Raw genomic sequence first — 12,872 nt, 5'->3', positions numbered from 1 at the left:
TCTTCTTTATTCCTCATCCTGAATAATCGTTTTCCTATCTCTTTCTACTTCCTTACTTCTTACTTCTGGATGGTACTTCTTCTTCCCACTTCTTCACCTAATCAAATTCTTCTTTTTAATTCTATGCCTACTTCTTCCTTTTATCATTCTTCTACCTACTGTCTTCTCACTTCCTCGGCGTATTTCGTCATATGTCGTCTTACGTTTTCCAGCTTCCAGTTTCCAATCATGATGAAACACATTTGGAGCCGCTTTGTGGACTACCCTACTCTACTGTGTCTACCCTCAGGTTGCAGCACAGGCACATTGCAATACGATCACAATCACCTCATTCTGAACCGGGTTTAAATCTTCATAAAATGCAAATTCCTTGGTCAAGATGCAGTAGGCTTAGCTAAGTGCTGCTGGACTTGCCATTGTTGAAAGACATCCTTAGCATTGCTGTGTTGCATGAAATAGAGAGACATGCAAGAGTTACTCTCATTCTTCCTAAATGCCGGGTATTTTGAGGACAAAGTCGCAACCAGTATAGGACTATGCAATAAGATGTCGAATGACACCTCTATCGCAGTTGGTTGGTATATATGCAAATGTAAAATAAAACCACTCTTGTAGGAGTTCTGTGTTAGCTGATCATGATACAATCCTCATGATAATTACATGTCCACGCACTGGGAAAAACTCGTTCTTGTTGTCTTTACTAGCACGTCGGCTGGTGAGGAATTGGACAACGACGCAACAACAATTCACATGCAATTTTCAGCATGTCTGCTTTTTTCAGAGGTCGTTCGGCATTTTGCCGTATTTTACCGTTTTTCGGGCGATCTAGTGGTGCAGGGAGATTACATCTAAATAATGTGTCACCAAAGATCACTTTAAAGTGCCAACCGGCGTTTTCATTGAAGAGGTAACCCTTCAGAACAAGGGCCGAAATGGGTCGCCTGCATCACTTCTAGTGATGTCATTGTTGTTATGTAGACTAGAGTGCGTACATGCGTGCAAATACACACATGACATACCCACATCATCATGACATCAGTAGGCTTTTTAGCCTGGAGCAGGTTTTTGCTTCTTGTACTTTGTTGGTGAATGCATGAATGTTATTGGGGGTGAGAGGTAGGGAGTTAGATTCACAAAATAGGCCCTTTCCCCCCGGCCCCGCCACACGCCGCCTGCCCGCCCCGCAAAAGTCCAAGGCCGAATGCCAATGGTGTTGGAGCGATTACGGGGCAACTCGCCTATTACCAACTCGGCCTGGGTTATAAATCATTGGTTTATTGGCATAAGTTTTACTTATATTGTTTTTTTTTGTTGCTATATGGAGGCCTACTATTTATTCATTCCTGGTGGAAATTTGAAGAGAATTCATCAAGATTTGGAGGAGAAATCCATGAAATCACAGTCAAGAATGTGCATTTGGAGTGCTACCGCGACTTTCCGCACTCGCCGCTGTTATTTCATGGATTTCTCCTTCAAATCCCAATGAATTTTCTTGAAATTTCCAACAGGAATGAATACATAGTAGGCCTATACCATCGTTCAAAAAACAAAAAAATATAAGAAAAACTTATGCCAATAAACCAATGATTTATAACCCTGGCCGAGTTGGTAGGCTGAGTTGGTCATACACCGTTGGAGCTAGTCCAGCCTGAATTGCTCAACAAGGCTGGAACTGGCTAATTGATACCCTCTTGGATAGGCCGTTCCACATTCTGTTGGTCATCGTCTAAATGTCTTCCTGAGCGCATATAATAGGCCTAGTACCTGTTGAAATTTACTGTTGCGGCATGATGGTTTTGTGGTGTAACCTATAGGCCTGCCTAGTCGAATGAACCATCGACGCATATTGGCTGAGACAATCGGATTCACGCCAGCTTCTTTGAAGTATTTTTTTCTTTTATCGTCTTAAGTTTTAAGACTAGTGTATACCTTGTTTGCTTTGGTTCATGGTAACATTGTCGTCACACTCTCTCGTCTCTAGCTGCCTGACGTTTGACCATTTCAATGTTCTTGATGGATTTCTGGTCAAGGGCATCACTAGCCATAGTGCTGCACTAGGCCAGTGCAAAGTAAGCAATCTCTTTGATTTTCCTCGAGTCTATGCATGGGTTTCCTCTTAGAACTTTCAGTTCACTCATAAATCTCTGAAATTGACCACTTGCTAATGGCTGCAAAAGTATGCAAAATACTAGATCGGTGGCCGATTTTGAAGCGTATTTCCTGTGACAAGTACAATGCCCTTCCCGCACCTCAGTAGATATCAAAGCATCATCAAGTCATATGCAGGTTACTGAATGAACCCTATTCTGCAGACTTATTGTCCACATGTTCAGCAGGCCTTATCCAGCTAATTGATCTGCACCTGAGTTATAAATAGGAAATGAGGTTGTTCATTTTCACCACCTGAGGAAATGTAAAAATTAGGCTAAATCGTTGGTGTGCAAAATCCTCTTTAACACGTTCATAGCCGCCCCATTTTTTTTGAGCGCACCGCCGTGTGCCACGTTTGCCAAGTTTTGTGTTTTGCTCCATTACCCCACCACGAGTGTTGGCTGTGGGCATAGAGCTCACCTAGTGCATAATAAACGGCTCTAGGAAAATTCGTCCCCGGAAAATTCGTCCCCGGAAAACTCGTCCCCGGAAAACTCGTCCCCTAGGAAAATTCGTCCCTGGAAAATTCGTCCCCGAGGAAAATTCGTCCCCGGATAATTCGTCCCTGAGGAAAATTCGTCCCCGGAATATTTGTCCCTGGAAAATTCGTCCCCGAGGAAAATTCGTCCCTGGAAAACTCGTCCCCGAGGATAATTCGTACCCAGAAAATTTAACAAAAGTTGAAAGTTTCTGACATTATTTTCTAGTATTCAGTGTTATATCTCTCTTTACTAAGCCACTAGCTAGTAACCTACTCCACTATTTTCATAGTACTAGTAGGTAGAGGTAGGCAGGGGTAATATTTTATTATTTTTAAATCAGTATTTTTACTGGTCAGAATGAGAGAAAAGCTCTAAAGGTGGCCTTATTCTCTTGTTGTCAAGAAAATAGAGGGAATTAAAAGAAAAGCAAATTGACAACAATTACATGTACAATAGAAAGTTTATTGATACGAAAAGATAATTTTACCAAAAATTTTGTTTACAAGTATGTCAGTATCTTTCATTGTCTTTTAAGTAAATTTTCTGGATAAATGCAAATCTGCCGTACAAATGTATATGGCCCTGGGTTGCACAATTTGGTATTTTACATTAATAAAGAGATAATGCCAACATTTTAACATAACACTCGAATGATTGGTTAATGCTAATTGAGCAACTTTGTCCTGATAAATATGTACAATTGAAAGGAAATTTTAAAAATTCTTGATTCACTGTCTCAAACAGTTCATACTAATTCAAGACAAGAGTAAACTTGAGACACCCATGTATTCAAATGCTCTCAGGTATTCCACAACAGTCACCAACTTTATAAAGTCCTTCATTATTCATACACTGCATGACAAATTTTGAAATATAGTCTGTTTGACATTTACTAAGACATTTCGATATTTAGCTATATAGCTAGGTCAATTCTTGTAGAATGTACTATATTTCGACTTTTGTCATGCACTGTATGGAGGCCTTAAGAGTTCACAAATCTGTTCACATCTGAAGATTGTGTGCAATTGCTCTCAGGTATCCCACAATATCACGATTGTCATAATTCTGCACGATAGCAGCAATTCTCCTTTGACAGTCACGATACCCACGACGTTGTTGGGGAGGCTGATGTCCACCAAGAATTTGTGTAATCTTCAACTCATTAAGACTTTGTTCACGGCGAATCACATCAATGAATTTCCAGATGTTTGGGTGGAAGGCTGCGACATTCGACTGGAAACCGCGATGCCAGCCCTCGATGGCATTGTTGGTTCTCGGAAGGTTTTCGACAGTTCTATCATACACGTTCCACTTGGAGATATGATACATTGGATTTCTACGTCCCTGGCGTCTTCTCTCTCCAATGTAAGTTGTTTCGAAATATCGTACAACTGGTTCAGCAGCATCTGGAATATGTGGTTGCAAGGCTTCATAACTTTCAATGACATCATCGACTGGGACAAAAGCCAGTGCAGTCAGCATTCTCAGATTAAGCGCGAACTCGTCATCCTCACGGTAATCCACGGCAAGACCTTGTTCCTGAATCTTCCTCCATACTGCTTGGGACAAGTGGTAAAAGCAGTATTTGATATCCACATTAGGAAAGATTTCTGAAGCGGCATTTGAAGCTGCCCTTTCCATGTCCATCAAAAATGTTTCTGGATTTGCATTGGGAATTAATTGTCTTATGGTGGTGAAAAGCCGAGCGTAGGTCTCCTGAGTTTTGTTTGGTAGCAACGCATAAATACATGCAGTCACAGAGTCATTCAGCAAGACATGGATGGTGCACAACTGGAAGAAGATGAGCGGAACTGTTTTAAAAGTGCCATCAGCAAACCAATGTTCACAATACGCCAAAAGTTCCAGATTCCTTTGCGTACAAAATATCAGAATGCGATTTGGATCGCCGACTCCACTATCGAACTGCAGGAACAATTCGCCTCGAAGAGTTCGAGTATACCGTTCAGGAATCTCCATGTTCATGGCATTTTGTGGCTGGGGTTCAGGTTGCGCCGCCGTTTGTCGTTGCATTCGCAGAGCTCTCCTCATATTGGCAATATTCGGTAGCAGCACAGCAGCCCCTTCACCAAGGTTACCAACATTCTCTGTCAAGACCTGCTGGATTGTCTCTTGTGTGGTTTGGACACGTGCTTTCATCTGCTGCTGCACCCTCTGCGCTTGGACAGCAGGTCGGTTTGGAGCATGTGTATGCTGATTCATGGCCTTTACTACACGTAGACCATCTGTCGTTACTCTGGCTTTACATTTGGATCTCTGTTCGCAAATCCACGAAGTGCGGTTTCCTGCCAGCAGTTTCTGTCTTGTGTATACGTAACCGTCGTACACCAGCTTATCTTTTCCTCGCTCGGATGTTATAAATTCAGCCATGATTCCAGTTGTATCAGCATCGGTCACTTTGAAGAGAATGAGGAACTTCCCACACTGAGGGTTGTTATAATACCACCTGACACTTTGAGCAAGCAATTAGACTTAGAGCCAAGAAACCAAAGGTTGAGAAGAACCTTGTCTCTGTTACGTCTGGACTTTTTGTGGGAATTTTAGAAGACCTCTACTTAATTGCACCCAGTTAAAACTGGATATGCAGATAACACTTCCATGATGCAATTAATAAGAAAATGGCTTCTTGTGGACTGGGAACAAAGGAGTCGGTCTAAAATTATCCAATTGTCCTTTAATTGCCAATAAATAGCTCCAAAACATTAAATGAGCAGTTGAATAAAGGACACTAATAAACAATCTCCTTTATTAAGGTGATAATTCAATGATTTGAATGGCAATTAAGGGACAGTTGGATATTTAGAGTGCACAGACTAATTCTTGTTAATTGCATCATGGAAGTGTTTTATCTTAATCCCCAGTTTTTACTGGGTGCAATTAAGAAAAGATCTTCTTCTAAACTTCAGACCTGCTCTTCTCAACTTTTCAAGCATTGTTTTAATATTGGCAATTACTGTAAAATTGTGTACAAGATGCTTGGATAACTCAACCTTCATAGTTTGGTTTTTGGGAGAATAACAAGTCCGACATTTACTGAATCGTGGTGCGGAATTGTGGAAAGAAGGTCCAATTCACGGAAGAGTAGGTTTTCCTAGATGTTTCAAAAAAATTAAAACATTCACCGAAGTCACTGTTCAGTTGATAAGATGGCAAAAGAAAAGAAACGCAATAGCATTTTCAACATGGCGATCAAATAAAATATTTCGCATGCCTACCTCTACTTACTATGAAAATAGTGGGGTAGGCAACTAGCTAGTAGGGTAGTAAAGAGAGATGTTACACTGAATGAGAAAAGTCGAAAGTAGTAGTTATTACTACAGTCCATTCCACAAGACTTAAGAGTCTTAGAAAGTAAAGTCAGAAACTTTCAACTTTGAAAAATTTTCTGGGGACGAATTATCCTCGGGGACGAATTTTCCTAGGGGACGAATTATCCTTGGGGACGAATTTTCCAGGGACGAATTATCTGGGGACGAATTTTCCTAGGGGACGAATTATCCTCGGGGACGAATTTTCCGGGGACGAATTTTCCTCGGGGACGAATTTTCCGGGGACGAATTTGCGGGGACGAGTTTTCTGGGGACGAATTTTCCGGGGACGAATTTTCCTGTAACCTAATAAACACAATAATAAACATATATCCTGACCCATAATGTTTTACAGAACGGAAGCGTATTCGACCTTGCCAGTCATTTGAAATACATTGAATAATGCATAGACTGCTCCGAATATACTCAAGGCTTAGCAATGGTGGCGACAACTCGTGCCTTGGCAATGAAGCAGGAACCAGCTTTCGAGTATCATCGTGGCTTGGCAGTGAACGTGTTAAAGTGATACTATGATGTGATTTACAACTTTGCGGAAATACCTCCGTTTTTAATTGTTGATCACAAATGTAAAGCTCAAATTTTCCACTTTTGATTATATTTATTATAAAATCGCTGAATGTAAACCACCGCGACCACGAAAATGTTCATGTTGTGACGTCATCAACGAAAACGGCATCGAAGCGAGCAGTCCGGGCGGGATTAAACCATCAGTTTCTAGAAAATGTGTATTTCGATTCAAAAACCTTACCAATTTATGAGAAAGTGACGTAGTCATTTGTCAAAAACAGCTAAATCATTATATGGTGAAATTTGACACGAGTTACCCTTTATGGTGTTTTCACGTAACAGCACTTCAGTGTCATGAAGGCGTCTGCAATGTGGTTTTGATTGTCCTCTTTATTTTTCTTTCAGAAACTGTAGTACGAATATTGAGAATGCACGGCCCACCAATCAACACACGCCACGACCATCCCTTGCGTCTCTTCCGGGGAATGTTGATGATGCACTTAACATGATTGACCGAGAAGTGCGGCGGGTTGGAAGAATCAGGAAAGATGTTGTAATGAAAACATATCAGTTGCTACAAAAGTCAGGTACTGCTGGATGTTCTGTAAATGCTTTTAAAAGATGTGAAAAAACTGAAACAAACTGAACATTAAGGGATCAGAGCCATAACACGGTTTTGTCACATCTTTAACCTCTTGAATCCCAAAACTTGAAAATCCCGGGATCCCAGGGTGGTCACGTGGTTGCAAAATTGGGTCTGACTTTCACGATGTATAGGGCCCACATAAAACCACCAAAGTTCGGTACCGAGGTACCCAGGCATGCTGTAACTGACCCTACTGTACATCAAACACGCTAAAACAAGCAATAAACTAGCGTCCCAGCTCAAGGGAACAAAAATATTACTGAGATCAACCTGTCGGTTGTTGGGAAAAAAAATTGTTTCAAAATGACCGACTGGTCGGTCATCGGGCTGGTCGGTCATTGGGATTCAAGAGGTTAATAACCACTTCTTCACTACTGGACATTTTTCACGTTATTTGGTTGAGTACTTGACCCAGTAGCATCATTCCCGGCAATGACGTAATGACTTGCAATGCATCATACATCGTAGTGCATGACGTAATCAGACCGAAAAACCTGTCTACAGGAGCATGCGTCATCGCACGTCAGACCGAAATTTCAGGCTACAGTAGTGAAGTGGTTAAAAAATTGAGTCAACTCAACTAAAATTAACAAAACAAATCTTTCAGCCCTGAGGACTTACATGTAGTAGCTTCACTTGACAGTGCTTTATAGTATACATAAAATGACACTCTGCCGTGCATGAAGTACCCCTCAGTATGGTGAATGCTTTCTAGAGCACTATAAACCCAATAAAATTATAAATTATTCCTACCATCCTACCCTCAAATATCTTGGCTGTTGCAGGAAATAAGGCATGAAATACTCCCAATAGGCCTTGAGCTATCCAGGTGTCTGGATGGTCTTGTTACAGTGACACAGTATCTGATCATTTCTTTGTCACAAATTGTCACCGCAAATACTCTATCATATATTTTTTTTCAGGTGATATCATCATAGAAAGTCCACATTCCAGTTCCACTGTAAATGTCTTTTATGTGTCTCTTTTCATTTCAGGTCATGTCACAGAACATCAGAGTCTGCTTATCTTGCGGTGCTTTGGCAGTGTCATGGTGGATGAACACCCTGAGGTTCGAACCAAACAGGCAGAAGAGGTCTGGTCTGGACTAAAAGAATTAGGTAAGGGGCTGTGGATGTATAAAAAAGCATTTCTTGTCACTATGCAAATACTCTTCAAAAGCCTTTAGTCTATGAAAACGATACCTCCCACATCCACTTCAATAATAAGCCCTGGTGATGAAAACACACAGCATATCAACCTTATGATTACTGATATGCACAGACATGACAAGGAGATAGATGCCAGGGTGTTTGCTTACAATTTTTTATCATCACATGTTGGTCCTACTTAAACTCATCAGGAGGCCAAGATGAGATTACTGTTTAAAACAATAAAATTGATAAATATACATGTATACTCACCAAAAGAATATTTTTAAAAACCATCCGGAAGTGGCAAGATTTCCAACTAGAGTTTCTAACCAATGTAAACGTGCGAATTTTTACTGCTATATACAGTTAACGTTTCTGTGATATCGTAACTTAGGCAAAGCTTTAGTGTACCTTTTTGACAACCATCCGCAAGCCTCGAAATTCGCTTTTAAAAGGGCACAGTAATTTTTTTCTCGAAAAAAGGCCACTTTTGTTAGTTTCATGAAAAAGGATGCACTTTAAGTGGGAATCAATGAAAACAAAGTTGCCTTCGTGATGGAAGAAATTTGAAGGGCATCGGAGGAAATCGACTTCGAATAAATTCGATCCCTGCCTCCGTGAATGATAGTGACAGATTATTATTATCAAATGCTAATTCATAAGCAGGAGGTCGTATATATCCACTGGTTAGTCTTGTCCAAGTGACTTCACCCTGGAGTTGCCAGAGTTCCTTGTTCTTGGTGTCAATGTCACCCATCAAGTAAGAAAAACTCTACTTCTGGCCAAAGGCAGAGCCACCAGTATACACCTTTCCAGAAATGGGGCGCTGAGTGTCCAAAATAGTGATGTCATAAGGGGAAACTAGGCCTTATGGTGGAGGGACAAAGGAGATAGTCATGGTTGACCAACACACTTGAATGCCTTTAATGACGGACAAGGGGGGAAGAGATAGTTCCAATGCAAGCCACCAATTTCGGGAAGCATGTATAGGCCAATAACTCCATCATCTTGCCTTGGAGGGGCTGCTCCTCATCTCTGGAAAATAACGCCTCCAAGTGTAAAGCGAATGCTGAAGAAGGAAAAGAAGAAAATGGAGTAACACTATAGTCTTTTCCACGATGTTGAGAAATCTTGAAAATCGCTCTCAAATTCTTAATTTCTGATGGTTTTAAATGAAACCTAAATGAATCTTTCTAGTTTGTCCTAGGGTTCTATTCCATTCCCTAGATTGTATTGACCACAACCACTCCAAAATAAGGCCAAATGTAACAGCATAAGAAATTTTTTGGACACAAAATTTGTACAGGCATTGAGAGCCAGAGTCAAATGACGTCGTCAACAATGAGATTTGCATTGTTGCATTGCATTGTTGCTGCCAGTGCATTTCATTGCATTTAGCACAGGAAACGTATGTTGCTGCAAAGTCAACATTTCTGGTGCGGTTGTAGTCAGAGTAAAGTTTTGAATGGATTAAAACATAGGGAAAAGCTGGGAAGATTCATTTGAGGTAGGTTTCATTTATATAAATATGCAATTGTTAATTAGAGAGCGATTTTCAAGATTTCTCAACATTTTGGACAAGACCATCATCTTGGACAAGACCATAGCATTAAAATGAGCTTTCTTGGTGTCAAGTGCTTCGAATTCCATTTCATCTTGCAGGTGTGAAGTATGGTGTGAAGCACTACAATGCCTTACTTGGGATCTATCTCCAGAATGAGTACAAGTTCTCGCCCTCCGAGTTCCTGGGGAAAATGGAGTTGGAGGGTATTGCACCCATGAGGGTAAGCAGAAAGTTGTAGCATTGTGCTTCTTGAACAGGTCTCATTGTCTATATTGTTCAACAACTGACTACGAAGATTAGCAACCCCAAATGTTAAAGAAAACACTGTTTTGAAATACATGTACGGTAATACCAGTAGCTCCCTATAGATGACCCGCCACAACAAAACCAGTCGCATGTCGCACAGAAGATGAGCCTAAATGACACCAGGAGATAATGGAAGAAATTGATGTGCTCATATTTCACAAAAGGCAGACAACAGAGAAATGACAACAACAGTCCGTCTCAACCTGCCAAGCTCAGAGCGACATAAGACTGGTTTTGCTATGACGGGCGACATATTACAATTTGCTGACTACTATATTTAACCCGTTCCAGCAAAACCAGTCGCATGTCGCTCTGAGCTTGGCAGGTTGAGACTGACTGTTTGTTCATTTCACTATTGTCTGCCTTTTGTGAAATCTGACGACATCAATTTCTTCTATTATCTCCTGGTGTCATCTAGGCTCATCTTATGTGCGACATCCGACTGGTCTTGCTAGAGTGGGTCACATATTTGCGACTCAAAATGTTTGACGTAAAAGCCAAACATGGTGTGATCAATTTTGAGTCCCAAACGAACTTCGTTTTAGAATATGATAACAGTAGGTAAGGCCCCACATTTCACAACAGAAATTTAAATTATAATTTCATGGCGATCAATGACACTATTTTGCACATGTTGGATCATTACTTTCTCATAGTTGCATTTTTCATCTTGCAGCTGACGTATCAGCGTCTGGTGGCTGGTTATTGCCAATCTGGAGATATAGCTGGAGCAAGGTAATGTAATGTACCTGCGCCATGCCTTGTAGGCAGGCCTTTAGAGAGGTATCCTGGTCAGGTGGTCAGTAATGCATTTAAGCATGTAAACCTCGAGTGTGTTCAACTTAAAAAGTGAAATAAAGGGTTAAAACAGTTGTTTTAGTGGAGAGAAAACCTTTCCAACTGTCAGAGATACCAGACCACCCTATAAAGCTTGGAACCTCCCATTTTGCTACCGATCACAAGTTTTTTTCATGGTGCATTTGATTAAATTTTTTCCTCCCTTATTGGTTTTTCAGAGGAAATTAAGTAGAACTTCCATTAACCTCTCCATGCATTTCGTTTCTTTTACCGCCTTGGTTTTTATTCTAGCCAGTTGGTAACTCGAAACTACTTCTCTATTCGTTACGTTTTTTTTTCAGTCGGGTTCTGGAGCACATGAAAACTTCCAATCTGCCAATCAATGAGACAGTCTTCAATTCATTAATCGTGGGACATATGAGAGCTGGGTGAGTCCTCAAATCGGCATATTTGCTAATGGCTATTAACGGCGCTGATAGCCATATGCCAATCAGCAATTTTTGTTGCCGCAATGTTCGACATAACCATGACATTATGATATCTGATAACGATTAGGAAAATTCGTCCCCGGAAAACTCGTCCCCGAAAAACTCGTCCCCGGAAAACTCGTCCCCGGAAAATTTGTCCCCTAGGAAAATTCGTCCCGGAAAATTCGTCCCCGAGGATAATTTGTCCCTGGAGAATTCGTCCCCGAGGATAATTCGTTTCTGGAAAATTCGTCCCCAAAGAAAATTTCGTCCCCGGAAAATATGTCCACTAGGATAATTCATCCCTGGGAAATTCGTCCTCGAAGATAATTCGTCCCCGGAAAATTAAACAAAAGTTGAAAGTTTCTGACATTACTTTCTAGTAATAACTACTACTTACTACTTTCGACTTTTCTCATTCATTATATCTCTCTTTACTACCCTACTAGCTAGTTACCTACTCCACTCTTTTCATAGTAGGTAAAGGTAGGCAGGCGAAATAATTTTTTTTTTTCAAATAAGTATTTTTACTGGTCAGAATGAAAGAAAAGCTCTAAATCCTTCAATAAAATATTTCGCCTGCCTACTTCTACCTACTATAAAAATAGTGGGGTAGGTAACTAGCTAGTATGGTAGTAAAGAGAGGTGTTACACTGAATGAGAAAAATCGAAAGTAGTAGTTATTACTACAGTCCATTCGACAAGACTTAAGAGTCTTAGAAAGTAAAGTCAGAAACTTTCAACTTTGTAAAATATTCTGGGGACGAATTATCCTCAGGGACGAACTTTCCAGGGACGAATTATCCTCAGGGACAAATTTTCCGGGGACGAATTATCCTCGGGGACGAATCATTCTCGGGGACGAATTTTCCGGGGACGAATTTTCCTTGGGGACGAATTATCTGGGGACGAATTTGCGGGGACGAATTTTCCGGGGACGAATTATCCGGGGACGAATTTTCCTGTAACCGCCCGATTGAATACGTCAGTGGCTACTTTTCAATCACAATTGTCATGTTATCGAGGCTACGCCATAGCATTCATTAATTTGCTCCATCTTATTTTTTTCCCATGTTTGCACATAAATTTTCTGTAACATTTCCTCACCTGGAGACTACCAATTAAATATGTACATGTACCTCCTGCCGACAAACCTCCTTGAAAAATTTCAATTTTTTTCAGTGATGAAGAGAGTGCCACAGGAATACTAAAAATAATGAGGTAGGAAATATTCGTTTGTTATTGTTTCTAGGATAGCCATCAGTAAACCCGGAAACTTTAGCTGACTGGTTAACATTGATTTCGCCGACACCCTGTACCTGAAAATGAATAGTGCTGAAATAAATTTTTCACCACTTACTCAAGTTTGAAATTTGCCAAAATAAAAAGCATCAAAAAATAAATTCAGAAGAAATATCCACAAAAATGTGAAAATATTCAGTTTTTGTTTGTG

The 12,872-nt window shown here is 40.6% G+C and overlaps 1 protein-coding gene across 1 annotated transcript in view; it reads left to right on the top strand.

The window, feature by feature from the left end:
- Positions 1-758: 758 nt before the first annotated feature.
- LOC135485698 (leucine-rich PPR motif-containing protein, mitochondrial-like) overlaps positions 759-12,872 on the top strand; it is a 58,752-nt gene continuing 46,638 nt past the window's right edge. Inside the window, exons 1-7 of the mRNA XM_064768086.1 lie at positions 759-907; positions 6,893-7,074; positions 8,129-8,251; positions 9,947-10,068; positions 10,831-10,889; positions 11,294-11,380; positions 12,602-12,640. Coding sequence (XP_064624156.1) covers positions 765-907; positions 6,893-7,074; positions 8,129-8,251; positions 9,947-10,068; positions 10,831-10,889; positions 11,294-11,380; positions 12,602-12,640 — 755 coding nt within the window. The 5' untranslated portion in view covers positions 759-764. The remainder of the gene's footprint in view (positions 908-6,892; positions 7,075-8,128; positions 8,252-9,946; positions 10,069-10,830; positions 10,890-11,293; positions 11,381-12,601; positions 12,641-12,872) is intronic.

This window comes from Lineus longissimus, chromosome 3, assembly GCF_910592395.1.
Source record: "Lineus longissimus chromosome 3, tnLinLong1.2, whole genome shotgun sequence".
Lineage (NCBI taxonomy): Eukaryota > Metazoa > Nemertea > Pilidiophora > Heteronemertea > Lineidae > Lineus > Lineus longissimus.
This window is presented reverse-complemented; position numbering and strand designations above follow the sequence as displayed.